Source organism: Manacus vitellinus, unplaced genomic scaffold (assembly GCF_001715985.3).
Source record: "Manacus vitellinus isolate BGI_N305 unplaced genomic scaffold, ASM171598v3 scaffold_4_pilon, whole genome shotgun sequence".
NCBI classification, from domain to species: Eukaryota; Metazoa; Chordata; class Aves; order Passeriformes; family Pipridae; genus Manacus; species Manacus vitellinus.
Genome location: NW_021940604.1, coordinates 7,290,868 through 7,304,526, shown reverse-complemented (window position 1 = coordinate 7,304,526; position 13,659 = coordinate 7,290,868). Strand labels below are relative to the sequence as shown.

Genomic DNA, 13,659 nt, shown 5'->3' with positions numbered 1-13,659 from the left:
ATGATTAAAGCCAGTGAAAGGCAATGCCTGCCCAGGGCAAGGAGCTGTGGTGTAATGCACCAGTCCCTTTTTGGGTCTCTCCTGGGGTGAGAATTACTGCTCTCTCCCAGACTTCAGCATCCAGCTGGAGTGAAAAGTGAGCATAGGGTCTAAAAATGTTTAATATGTGTGCCAAGTACTTGAATGTTAGCGAGAGTGGGAGGAAGGTTTAAGGGAAATTACAAACCTTTTTCAAGTCAAGAAAAATGACTGAACCCTTTATCACTTCTTTTCATTTACAAAATGTCAAAACCGCTCCCCTAAGCTTGGCAAAGTTGCCATCGTTTGTTTGTGAGCTGCTTGAAGGCACTCTTTGAAAGAATAATTATTAACCTTTGTTCAGTATGACAAGGAGAATTTTTCAGGAGGTATTTTCTGGGGGAGGTAAATTGGTGGGGATTGCAGGGGGGCACTCTGCTTCTTTGGTCGAGATTGGAGCTGAACAGGCTTCAAACCGTGATGTCAGAGTAGCACTGGCATGTGCCTTGCAGACGGGCACAGGGACTGAGTTTGACTCCTGTTTGCCTACCTATGGCTCCAATATTCCCTCTGTGCCCACCAGCGTGCGGACAAGATCATCCATCATCTGTGAGATCTCTGCTTTCCTTTTCCTCCTCGGATCCCTGCAGCAATGCCATTTTGGGGGGTGCTGAGTGGAAAGAGCAGAGACCCAAGCAAGCCCTGGCTGCCAGGATGGGCTGCCCACTTCTGGGCAAATCCTCAGAGAAAGACCCCTGTAGAAATATCACCAGTGGAAGCAGTGTTTGCTCGTTACTTCGTGGGAGACTATGTCCACACATCGATTCATTATTAAATAAGCATGTAAATATCCCTTTGTCTCCCTTGTTGGGTGCATCAGTTGCTGTGCAAGTTGCAGAAGGCCTGGGATGAGAGGATGAGAAACAGTTGGGACAGGCAGAAACTGCCAGCAGGAATTTCTGAAGTATTCCTGTGGGCTTTCCTAAGAAATGCCTCGCTTTCCCAGGGACTGCTGGAAGCATGGGAGCACTCAGTCACATAATGTTCCCTCTCTAGGAAAACATTTGGTAGTAGTTTAAAAAAGAAAGCTTTACAGAGCTTAAATAATGCCAAAGATGAATTTGGTGAAAACTGATGCTGTACACACTTAGGAGAATTTTGAATTTCCAGTGCTGCTTGGAGTTGCTAGCAATAGTTCCAGGGCTTGCCAGTCATATTCAGGTTTTTTGCACCACCTTTTTTATTTTAATCAGGTTATTATATACTTTTAAGCACATGGCTAAATATTAAGCTTTTGTGTTCAATTCACCTGTATCAACACGCTCATGGCACTCATAAAAATACCACAGAATTTAGTAATCGTAAAATTAATGAAATCCTAATAATTGCGAGAATGGCTTCAATTTCATTCAGTTTTTAAAGTAATTCATGTCAGTGTTTACATTTGTAAACATATTTGTATGCTGGCTTGTAGTTACTCAAGAGTCATATAGCCTGGTTTACCTCTAAAGTAACAAGGAATAATAAAAAGATTTTTTAAATGAAAACTAAATTTTTTAAGGGTTTAAAGGTCTTAAAGGAAACACAAAATACAGTGAAGTGTGTCATTCCATACTGTGGGAGTGACCGATGTCAGCATTAATCTGGCTAAAATAGGCTAAAGTATTTTTGTTGTCTGTATTGGGTTTTTTACAAAGTAAACAAATCAATATATTGTCTGATTGACAATCAGCCTGAAAGCATCTTAATGGTAACTGGAAGGCTTAAAATTTCTCACTGGTCTACAGCGACTGCTAACTCTTAACTGTCCTTAGAACCACAATGGATGGCAGTGCAGTGGTGTGTGCTGGCATAACTGAGTGGTCTTGGATTTCCCCCATCATGCAAACAGGCATCTCCTCTGGCACCCTTTGAAACTCTTATTGTATGTGAACTCTTAAATGTGTGCTGAAGTACGGAATGAATATTGTTAGGCCCTGTGATAGTGTAGCACTGAAACACGTTGGTGGGGAGGAGATGGAGTCTGGTATTTTTTCTGTTGTTTATTGCTTTCCAGCTTAAGGGGTGTTCATCCAACTCCAGCTAAAGCAATTCAGTTTAAACTGGCACATAAAAGTTCAAGTTGGTGCTTTATTTTAGCCTACAGACAACAAAGATATATTTTATGATTGCTTAATGTCAGTGTCTGAATGAGAGAGGAAGTTAGGAAGGGACATGCAAACAAAATCAGAGAAACTTGTGGATAGCTAAAAAATTTTAAAAATGCAACAGCTGAGCAGGTGGCAATGAAAATCAGAAATCTGTTGTTCAAGCTGTTCTCTTCCATTTTATACTTAGAACTGAAGCAGGAATGGTCTTTCTGGGTTTTTTTGGTACTGCTCTTGTTACAAAGAGGTCTTGATCTATGGCCAGCCCTCTTAAGCAGCAGGATAATACAGTCATTCATTATTAACAGAAAGCAAGGAGAAGTAGGAACCTCGCATACAGTATGAAACAAGCAAGTGGGGAAATGAAGGTATCAATTATGTACCTGTCATGTTGATGATGTTCTTACAGAGTTGATGTTTTCCCCTAAGGAAAGAATCTGCTGGGAGAGCAGATTCTCAGTGCCTTGTCTGATAACAAGATGACAACTCCCCTTTGGAAGCCTCAACAAGCCCCTTTTTTATTAGCCCTTTTCCCTCCCAGGAGGACTTCAAGCTTTGGTTAGTCCTGGGCTGGTGCCTGGACCTAAAGGGAGAGCACTGCTGGCTCTCTCACATGGAGGTGGGATCCTGGTTTCAAACCCTACCTCCACAAGTATCTGCACCCTTGGGGTGTGCTGTGAACAGGCAGGCTCCAACACGGCATCCCAGTGCAGTGAGCTGAAGGGCAACAATTTTCTCATTTGTAATTTGTTCCAACTAAAGTTTTTTGTTTACCAGTGCATTGCTTCCATAAACACTGCTTCCATGGAAAAACTGAAGTCCAAAATATGTATGAATACAGCCTTCAAGCCTACATGAAGATGGTACTACAGTTCCACTGGGTTTTGCTGTAGTGATTCGTGGTGCCATCAGCTTGCATGACAGAATTACTGTTTCTTGATTGTGTAGGAAAAGGACCACACTGGTTTTTAAAGTATAACTGAATCCCATCTTTGGGATTCACACAGACCTGTCCTTTTACTTGCCCCTGAGTGTCCAAGTTTAAATTGGTAAAGGAAGGGCCGCTAGGCTGACAAATATGTCAGCTTGTGCCTGATTTTCCCCACCTTGGCGCTAGTGAAGAACAAGATTCAGGGAATAAAACAGCTGTTTGCAGTGTGGCTGGGGATAGAGAGAGCAATGAAACATGATGCGGAATAAAAGTCAGCTGCAACTTGGCAACTCCCATTTCCTCATAGCAAAGAAGATGACTTAGGTTGTATTCAGAATTGTGATATTGTAGGCATAGAATGATATGAATGATTTTTACAGGCTGTGGTTTTAGAGTTGACAAATTGGCATTTTGACTGAGAGGAACTGTATGTAATCATTAATAGGTTCTTCTGAGCATTTTGGAGTTTTATTATTATTGTTTATCCAAGCTGGTATCTAGCAACAAAGACAAACATTTTAAAGACAGCTAAAAACTGAACTTAAAAATAAACAGTTTTCTCTACAAAGGCGGCAGAGTTAAAAGCCTGTACAAACATTTGCAATGACAGCAACAATCAGAAATTTGCTAGTTGGGTTTAAAAAGCCTTGACCTCCCTGGTGGGGTTCTGAGGCCAGCAAGGTCATAAACAGAGACTGTTTGCTTTGGGTTTGCCTTACACGCATTTGGACAAGTGAAATATGCTGTTTCCTGTACTAGAAAAAAGGTGTTGAAGTGGTGCCAGTACAGAAGAAAATGTTGCTCTTCAAAGGCAGCACAGTGAGCTCTGGACTGTCCCGTCCCAGGGATTTAATTACATGACTGATCAAATTACTCCTAAGGTTTTGGGTACATAAACATTCTGTTATTTGTAGATCAGAAGCTCCTCGTCATAGTACTTAAGAGCAGGGGAGCACTGGGATGGGAGTCCACAAAACCAAACCTGCTTTCAGATGTGTAAACACAATGTTAATTGTGAAAGATTTGGTTCAAGATAGTAATAGTAAAGGTAAAAACGTGTAATGTTCATACAGAATTGTATTTAGCAAGGGTGCTGGGTAGTCTGTAATGAGATAGAGTGGGATAGGATGGAATAGGGAGATGTGTATCTCCTTCCCTTCCTGTTGAAGAGGAAAATAGCTGATGTTAGCACTTCACGTAGTCGTTGCTTTAGGACTGGATATGGTGAAGGGGTCGGAGCATCTTTTGCACCCACTGGTGGTGAGCTTGGGTAATCGCTTCCTAGCAGAAGTCTCCCTCTCTTCTCAGGCTTCTCTCTCATTCACTCCTGTTCTCTTCCTGCCCTAGCTCAGTGGCACACTATCCAGCCCAGTCTGGTCAGCAAATTCATTTGCCTGGCCCTCTGATGTCAGTAGTAGGACCTAACTCAGTTTTAAAAGCCCAGGCAAAAGGTGGTTTTTCTTTTGTCTCACTGTGGTGATAAGATGCAGCTTTACAAATGGTTACCAGCATGGTTGATGGTTCAGCTGATATTTCCACCATGGTGGTGTGAAAACACATGCTGAGATGACTGGAAGCCCACTTGTATGGGCAGCATCTCTGTAAAACTATACCTGCATGCTGCCTCTGCTGGTAGTGGCAATGGCTTCTGGGGACATAGCCAGGGAACTTCAGGGAAATGCCTCCCATGTTTCCAGCTATATTGGAGGGGTGTCTGAAAGGCATCAGAGAAGGATCAGCAGCTGTGTCCTTTAGCCAGTGAATATGTCATTACAGAACTTAATAAGATGCGTACATGCATCTTACTTTTACGTGAAATTATGAAATTATTTAAAAAAAATTAAATAATTAAGCTATAAATGGAAATACATACTATTTGACCTCAAGGAGATATATCCCTTAATATTACAATATCCCTTAATAACAGAAGAAGTGTTCATTTTCAGTATTCAACTGTTCAAAGTAATTTGGTTGCTTTTTTATTTATACTGCTTTTAGTTGTTTTTTGTCCCACATCTGTTACTGTGCCTGGATTTCTTTTTTCCCTGTTTTTGTGGAGGAGTTGCTTTGACCTTTGGCCTGATGTTTCATATATCTGGAAAATGTAACTGTCTGGAAACTTTCCATTTGCTGCTTTTTGCTCAAGTATTGAGGTTGAGAAAAGAAGGAATAAACAGCCTGCATTAAACCCATGATCCCTTTCCCTCTGACTGGGGTTGTGTTCAGGGTTACAGAGGAGGTAGCAAGAAGATTTTCAGCCAGATCACTTTCAAACTTCTGTAACAGAATGGCTGAGCATTTGCTTACTTCTGTAGAAAGCTAAAAGGATGGAAATTAACATTTCATTGAAGAGAAGGAAAAAGTTGTGTAGGTGTTCTAATAAGGACTGCATGATGCCAAAATCTAAATAATTAATTTACAAACACATGCTTTTGGGCATATTGCAGACATAAGGTAATGCCCTTAATTTTATTCAGACCTGAAGCGAATCCCTAATGTGTTCTGACTCAAAAAATAGATGAGAAGAGAGGTGGTATAACTGCAGTGCTTAATGTGCTGTAGAACCCACCCAGCTCATGTGCCAGTGTAGGTGTAGCAGAAAAGAGCTCTGCGCAGGTTCCTGCATGAGAAGTGTAATTTAGTAAGGCTGGATAGCCCTGACTGGCTTTATTGCCTGTGGCATTTCCAGTGTCTCTACAGAGTGCTCTACAACCATAACTTCCCTTTTTTATTTTCTTTAGAATTAACCCAGTGGGAGTGAAAACTGTGAAGTAACTGTACTGTGAAGTAACAGTGAAGCTGCAGGTTACAAGTGTGTTATCATCTGCATTTGGGTTGCATTAGCAAGAGACAACATGTGGTAACTAATGTGATAGCCTGTAACTCGACAAACTGCCCAACTGCACTTAAGCTGATGTGGGTATTATGTTAAGAAAAAAAAAAAAGAACAACACTTAAGATAACTCCAAAGCAAAGAGTTTCTTTGTGCTTTACCCCAGTGATGCAGCAAGCATGTCTCAAGCAGTAAAGTTAACACTGTTTTAGGTCGTATGTCTTGTGAAAGGTAGGGGGAGGCCAAGGTAAGGTCCCCCCTTGCTTGCTGGGGATCAATGTCTTGCAGGGCATCCTGCCTAAGAGACAGATAGCTAAACAAGCTTTTCCAGGCCCTGAGCCAGTTAATCCCAGCTGTGCAGGTGAGAGAGTGAGAACTAGAATAAATGCATCATTGTTTGGGATTCTGGTCATATTCCTCCTCTGCACACTGTAGAAGAGGTCAGTGTGACTGAGCATCCCTCTGAGCCACGTGGCTTTTTGTCTGAAACATGGACCCCTGGGCATCCATGCTATTGCTTTCAGGAGAAGCACAGGTTTCCCTCATTCCCTTGTAAGTACCTTTTTTTTAATTTCTTTTCGGAGCTTAGGTAGTGGCTCATCACAGGGGCAGAACAGAATATGGCCTTTTGAGATTAATTTTTCACCCTTGCAGTGTTTGACTTTCTGGAGCGAGGTAACATTTTGCTTGTGGAGATATGGGAGTTACAGGGTTTGGGCTCCCAAAGCCCTTTCTGGAATATTTGGCACTGCTGATCCAAGTATGACTCCAACAACTCAAAAGGCATTTGTGTGTGTATCCTTGTAGAAACCTGGAGATATGCAGACAGTCATATTCATCCCCGCTGTAGTTTTTCCAGGAGGATTCCCTCTGGCTGTTTCAGGGCAGCAGCAATCCTCCCTATGAAGTAGCCTCTATCCAGCCTGTTTAGCTCATTGCCAGCAGGAGGTCCAATTAACATTTTGCGATATTGTCAGTTCCATATGGAAACTACATTTCAGCTGCCTACATTTGAACTTCAGCTTTTTCCTTTCATTTAATTAAAACACAATCAAGTTAATTAGCTCATGACAGCTTCTCCAAAGTTAAACTCCAGATGTATGGCAAGGCACAAGCATGCAGATGCCAAGTCATTGTGCTGCTTGGAGGTAGATTATAGCTCTTCCATTTGCCAGTTTATCCACTGGGGATTAGCTGCACTTTTCCCCTTCCAAGTAGATTTAAAAAAAACCAAACCAAAACGCAAAACCAAAAAAAAACCCAAACCACAAAACAAAAACGGGAAAAAGAAAAAAGACCCATCTTTCCATCTGTTTCTGGTCAGAAAAAATAGATAGAACATTACAGAATTTGAGATCCATACTGAAAATGACATTTTTAGTGTCAGAATGACTTCTGATTTTTAATGACCACATCAAACATTTTACCATGCAGTATCTTGAATTTTGCCAATAAGTTCCAAGAATAAGCAGCTTATCATACTCTCTAGCAAGTTGATGACTTATTGTTCTTGTTGCTAACTGGGGATAATATGCAGCTGCATAAACATGTTGATTTTGCTGGCATAAAACCCATGACATCCAACTCTGTGCCCCTTTGGCAAGACAGTATAGAATTTCATAGCACTGTAAGAAGAGGTTTTGAGGTCTCAATAAACCAAGATGACTTTTGCAGCGCATCCCTGCAAGGCAGCAAGGTGCATTGAAAGGAAGAGAAAAAAATAACTGTACTAGCTAACTGGTAGTTAATAAGCACAGAAATCAGATCCAAATCCACACATAATGTAGCTTTTAACTGGGGCCATGGCATCTTCTGTTGCATTTCTCAATTCATTTATGGTTAAATGTGGCAATACCCTGAGTCACCTGTATTCTGACAGGACAAAAAGGTTTTTCTCACACACTTTAAGGATAGTGTGGTGATACCATGGTACTACTGCAAGAGAACCAGTGCTAGTGAAAGTATTAGGCACCAATGCTACCTTAGTGCCTTGATATCAGTGGAGCACTTGACTCTGTGCCTTTTTCCCTCTTGGTTGTATTGTCCAGCGCTGGGGAGGAGGAGGGGCTGGAGGCAGACCTTTCCTTCATCTGACCATTCTACACCTTGCTGTATGACAAGGATCCAGAGCAGAATTGCAGTGCAGGCGGGTGAGCCTTGGGAGATGTGGGTGGGAGAAGAAAACGCAGCATGAAAGGTGCAGTACAGAGGGGAAAGAGAACTTGTAGCTCTGCTGGTACTGTCTTGTACTTAGCAACCCTGATGTGAGAAGAATCCCTTAAATGTATATCCCAGTGCTCCAGCAGGGTTAGAGATCAGTTCTGTAGAAGGGTGCTGGTGAGTGGAAAGACAGAAGAAAGGAATACTTCTGAACAAATACTTCTGAGTAACTGTTCTTAAGGTTTAATAGCATTACAATCCTGTAATACTTCTTTTTTAGTGTCAGATTCAAGTGAAGGGTAATACATTTCAACACTATTTATTCAGGAAGGGGGAAACCCCCAAGTCTTCCACCTACCCTGTGAATGCTCTAGGCAAAAGTGTGCTTTATTTTGTGGGCTCATCCACGTTCGGGCACATGCCTGGCTGTGCAGCACTGTTGGGTCCATGGCTGGAATGTCCTGCTACCCTGGCTGCAACTGCAGAGCTTCTTTAGGCTGTCTGCCCAGTTCAGTCCCCAGCTCCTGCCCTGTGCAGCAGCTCCTCACCCAACCATGACACTGCAAATGTTTGTAGGACTATGCTGAAGGCTTGATCACTAAAAAAGCTCAGATTTAAAATTTTTAAAAACTTTTAAAAAGGGAAAGGGGGAGGCCTTTTTGGTCTGTATCAGTCAGAGATCTACTTGCAATGAAACCCAATGAACAGCTGTATTTTTACAACTGAAGAGATGGCATATTTTTTTAGGATCAGGAAGGAAAGTGCAGAGGAAGAAACTTCCCAGACTGCCTTCATCACCAGAACCACTCTGCTGTGAAATTTCAGTATAGGATGCTGTTTGCATACAGAAAAGCAGAGACTTCAGATAGTTTTAATGGCACCTGTACCTTCAGAGTCAGGGAGCATTTGGTGAGAATTTTTCAGACTCCTAATAGCAAAACTTTTGACATATGCACCTAAATTCTGCCTTATTTCTTTTCTTCTATGTAGTCCTAAGTGTTTTTTACTGCAGGATCTGCAGAGTCTTTATGACAAGAATAATATAATTAAACTAGTCATCTAACTTATGGCTCATGTGGCATGATTTGGCTTTTCGGTGTCTCCGTTACCATTGCTGTTGGTCTTTTACAACAAGATCTCCTCTTTGTGTTACATCAACGTACATGATTCATGGACTTCTTCTTATCCTTATGTACGCGTTATGTCCTTCAGATGTAAAATCTTCACTTAGGGCAAAGGACTGGATAAACGATGTAGGTAGTATAGTCAAAAGTCCTAATGTCTAACTTAATAATGAAGTTTTAATGAAGGCAGTGAAGGACTCATTGGCTTTTTGGAGATGGTGGAAGAAGGAATGACTTCAAGACACTGTAAAAATAAAAGAATAACACAAGTGACCAGACTCCTTGTGGTGGGAAGTTAAGATGTTTCTTTTCATCTCTGAATATGTGTAACATTTATAATGATTAATAGAATGTAGGTAAGCTCTCTGAGGTGAAAAATCTGAGGTGAAAAATACACTGCTTTATTCTTAAGTAGTACATGACCTATAAAGCAAATAGTGTAAATCTTAAACATTAGTTTCCTGCTGAATGTTTCAAAGAAGAAGAGCAATAGCTTTTGTAAAGATTTTTCCATAAATGCTCTGAAACATTATTGTTGAAATTGTGCGGTTTTTTCTAAGTAATTTATTAATTGGTAAAATGTACTACCTTATGAATATATTTGTAATACATGTAATATATGTGCTTTTGAATATAAATAAATTCTTTTTCCTGGAAATGTTACTTTATCTTACATTATTTCTGAAATCGGTCTGTGATACTTAGCTATGCTTATTAGTCCTTGCTAGATACATATTTGGGTCCTTTTTTCAAATGAAGGAACTGCTACAAGGTGCCAGTAGATTAGTAAATTCCCAATTGTGAGCATTTGTTGAACTTGCTTTATAAATCAACTCCTCATCTTTTATTGTCAGAAGTAGTTAATGTTGAAGTCTGTTTTCAAAAGTTTCAGTCGTTCTGAGCAGAATTATTCCCCATGAGTTCCATGTCTTAGCTCATTTGAAGCAGACAGATTTCTGTAGCTAGGGTCATTATTTTGGAGTTCTGTTTTCAGTAGAAGGCAGAGCAGGGACTGATACAAATCCATATGTCTCTGTGGGGAGCTGTTGGAGCCCTAATCCTCCTCCATTTCTGCTGGTAGACACAGGAGAAAGAAATCTAGATGAGGCTTTTGTGGAAGTGGTTGCCTGCAATACACTACACTCCATGACTCAGAACGATTTGAAAATATTGGTGTTATAGTGTTTGTAAGACTGTGCTGTCTATCACCAGGATGCAGGCTCTTCACACCACTAGCCCAGCCTTTTTAAGCCATCGGAGGCAAGAACATGGGTTTTGTCCTGCTGCCTCAAGGGGTAGGTAGCCTCTCGCTCTACTGAGCTGATAGACTGCTTCTGCCAGTGAGATAATGCTTGGCTGCTGTCCCAGGACAGAACTCTACAGCCAGCTGATCCTAGTCTCTTTTCTTCACCACTTCACTTCTGATTGTTTGGGTTTACTAGTGCAGATTTCACAGAGGAACCATGTCTGTCCGCATCCCTTAGCACCCACGGGAATCTTGACTGGGAGGGACTTCAGGAGGTCACTTGGTCCAGGCCCTCACTCAGAGCAGGACTGTTTCAAAGTGTAGGTGAGGTCAGCCCCAGAAAGAGCTTTTGAGGCTTGCCTGGTTGAGCCTCCAAAGCCTCCCAGGACCTGTTCCAGTTCTGTACCACCCACCTCCTGGAAGTGTTTTTCTTACCTCTCACCTGACTCTTCCTGGTTGCAAGCTGTGGCCCTTGTTCCTTCTTATGTCAACTGGAATTGCTAGGATAAATTTTGCTCTCTTGTCTTTGTAAGTACCCTTCAAGTAAATGTACTTCTCCCTTAGGTCGATAGTTTCCAGCAGAGGCTTCTGTATTCCACAGGGGACTGCACTCCATAGGCAGTGTCTGTAAGCCCAGACAAAAGTGCAATCCCTAATTTCAGGCAAGGCATCCCTGCAGGGCTCCTTCTGGTGTCTTATGCTTCTCTCTTTCTACAGAGCTGCTCACTACCTTTGGTGTTCTCCTCATCCCTCACCTCTCGCCTGGCTTCTCAGGGTGTGTAGGGGGGCAGCTGGTTCATTTTAAGGGAGTTTTAGCTTAAACCGCCCTAAAGATTGACTTGTTGTCTAGGGCACACAAGTGAGGAAGCTGGGATTTTGTACTCCTGCAAGGGGTAAACATAGCCGAGTCCTTAGCAAAATCTTGGTGGTTTACATTCAAAATCCACTTGCATGCCTTCCTTCTATCTTATCTCCATGTTATGAACCAGAAAATACCCAAAGCTGGGTAAGAAAAGCTTTAAACCCTGTTATATCTGACTAACAGTAATTTATCCTGGGAAAGTTTTCCATCTCTCAGGCAGTACAGAATTTGTTAAATTTTATGGTATAGCTTGTTCATATTTATTGATTTAAATGCTATTGTTCTCATACAAATTTATCTCTGATTTTAACTTCATAGACTTCAGTGAGGTTATACAATGGATCTTTCTTCCCATACTTTGTTTCGAAACACTGGAAATAAAGTTCCTTGGACTCTGTTTGCATTACATCAGCTTTCTCATAGAAAAGATTTTTTTTTTCTAGAATCCTGGATCAATCTAAAGCCTAGGACAAATATAGGACTCATTAAATGCCATTTGTCTGAGAAACAGAATTTGATTGCACCATGATGTTATGTGGCTGAATATATATCTTTTTAGCAGCTAGGACACAGGACCAGGATTCAGGAAGCCATTTGGCAAACACAGAATTAAGCACTTAGCAATTCTGTGCCTCATATTTTCCATCTGTAAAATGGGAACACTGATACTTCTTTCTTTCAATAGAATTTCTGATTTAATGATCTATGATTATCATTGCTACTGTTCAGAGTAGCATCAACTCTGTTCTGAATTGACTATAATTAGAATGTTTAGATGAATGAAAGCAATTACAGTGCCTGTATGCCACAAACAGTTAAGCCCATTATTAATTTAATGTCTGTGAGTAATTGCAGTTACTTCAGTGCTCACATGAGTAAAATTCAGGACATTTGAAGTCTTTGCAGGACTACAAGTGGAACACTTTAAGAAACTCTAGTTCTTAAATAGAAATAAATGATAGTAGATGTCTCAAAAATATCTAGGAAATTTATTTTAACTGTATGCTATGGCATATTGTGCAATGAGTCTTAATTTGGTTCACAAAACTTGATGTTAGAGCCATTGATGATAAATATTGGCTTTCATATCAATCAGTATGTTTTTGCAGAAAAGTAATCCTTCTTTAAATTCTATCTACAGTTCAAAAGCTTATTGTTAAATACATTTTGTTAATAAGAAGCCTGACTCATGGCAGGCTGCACTGTGAATGACTGATTACCAGGGATATCGAACAGACCTGTTTCCATTCCACTGCCAGAACAGCTAACTTTAGAGCTTGTTTAAGAAAGGAATTGTTTCATTCAAAAAATAGTTTATGTTTTCACATTACAAGGGTTTTGTTTTCTGTGTGATGATAGCTAGTTATTCAACTTTACCAAGGATAGGGAGAAAGTCACCCAAATATATGTTGAAAGAAATTCTCCAGTAGTGATGGAAAACCACAGGACTGTGCAAATGTGCCAGATGTGTATCACAAGAAGCAAGTTCTGGACAGCTGCAGTTGAGATGCTGAGAAGCAGTGAAGCCCAGGGCAAGCTGGGGTGGGGACTGGCTGGTGACCACAGGCTGAGATCAGATGCCCCTTGGCTCACTTCTGGAACAGGAAAAAAGCCACACAGATACACACACAGCTTGTTGCAGTCTGACAGTGGAGGTGTTTAGTTTTGGGGTACCATTTTGTTTTCCATCCTTCAATTACCCTTACTTTTCTTCTTTATACAGTTGATGGTTTGGACAAGGCTTCAATTGCTAACTCAGAAGGACCAGCCCCAGGATCCCAAACTCCCCCCTTCAAGAGGAAGGGCAAACTCTCCAACATTGGCAAAATCTTTAAACCTTGGAAATGGCGGAAGAAGAAGACAAGTGACAAATTCAGAGAAACATCAGCAGGTATGTCTATGGCCCTTTGGTGGCAAATAGTAGGCAATGCTATGATGGTTTTGCAGAGCTCTTTGAGCTTGTTAGGTGGCAGGGATTATTTAGGCATGATATTTTACATGTAGAAGAACAGTTTGATCCTTGGCAGTCTTACAAGAATGACACATTAATTCTTATAATACCAAGGCAAAATATGTGTTCCTATTTCTTTTACAGAAGGAGGAAATTAAGCACAAAGAAATTAAGATCAGCTTTTTCAAAAGTGCCTTCTTAGTTACTTGCTAGTACTTAATTTGCTGGTCTTGTTTATGATGATGTGATCCCTCAAGATAGCAATTTACTTTTAAACTGTGTGTGAGGTCACTTATTCATGTGAGGCTGGAATTTAAAATGAAAAGTAGTTTGGATTGCATCCATCCTGCCTCAGATGGTAATTTCAGGGAGGAAAAAATTAGTTTT

General features: G+C 40.9%; 1 protein-coding gene across 3 annotated transcripts in view; it reads left to right on the top strand.

Annotated features, from left to right (window-relative positions):
* Positions 1 to 13,659, top strand: part of PHACTR2 (phosphatase and actin regulator 2) — a 131,155-nt gene that overhangs the window by 70,721 nt on the left and 46,775 nt on the right. For all 3 annotated transcript variants that reach the window (XM_029962704.1, XM_029962705.1, XM_029962706.1), the window contains exon 2: positions 13,045 to 13,212. In XM_029962704.1, the coding sequence (XP_029818564.1) occupies positions 13,045 to 13,212 (168 nt within the window). The remainder of the gene's footprint in view (positions 1 to 13,044; positions 13,213 to 13,659) is intronic.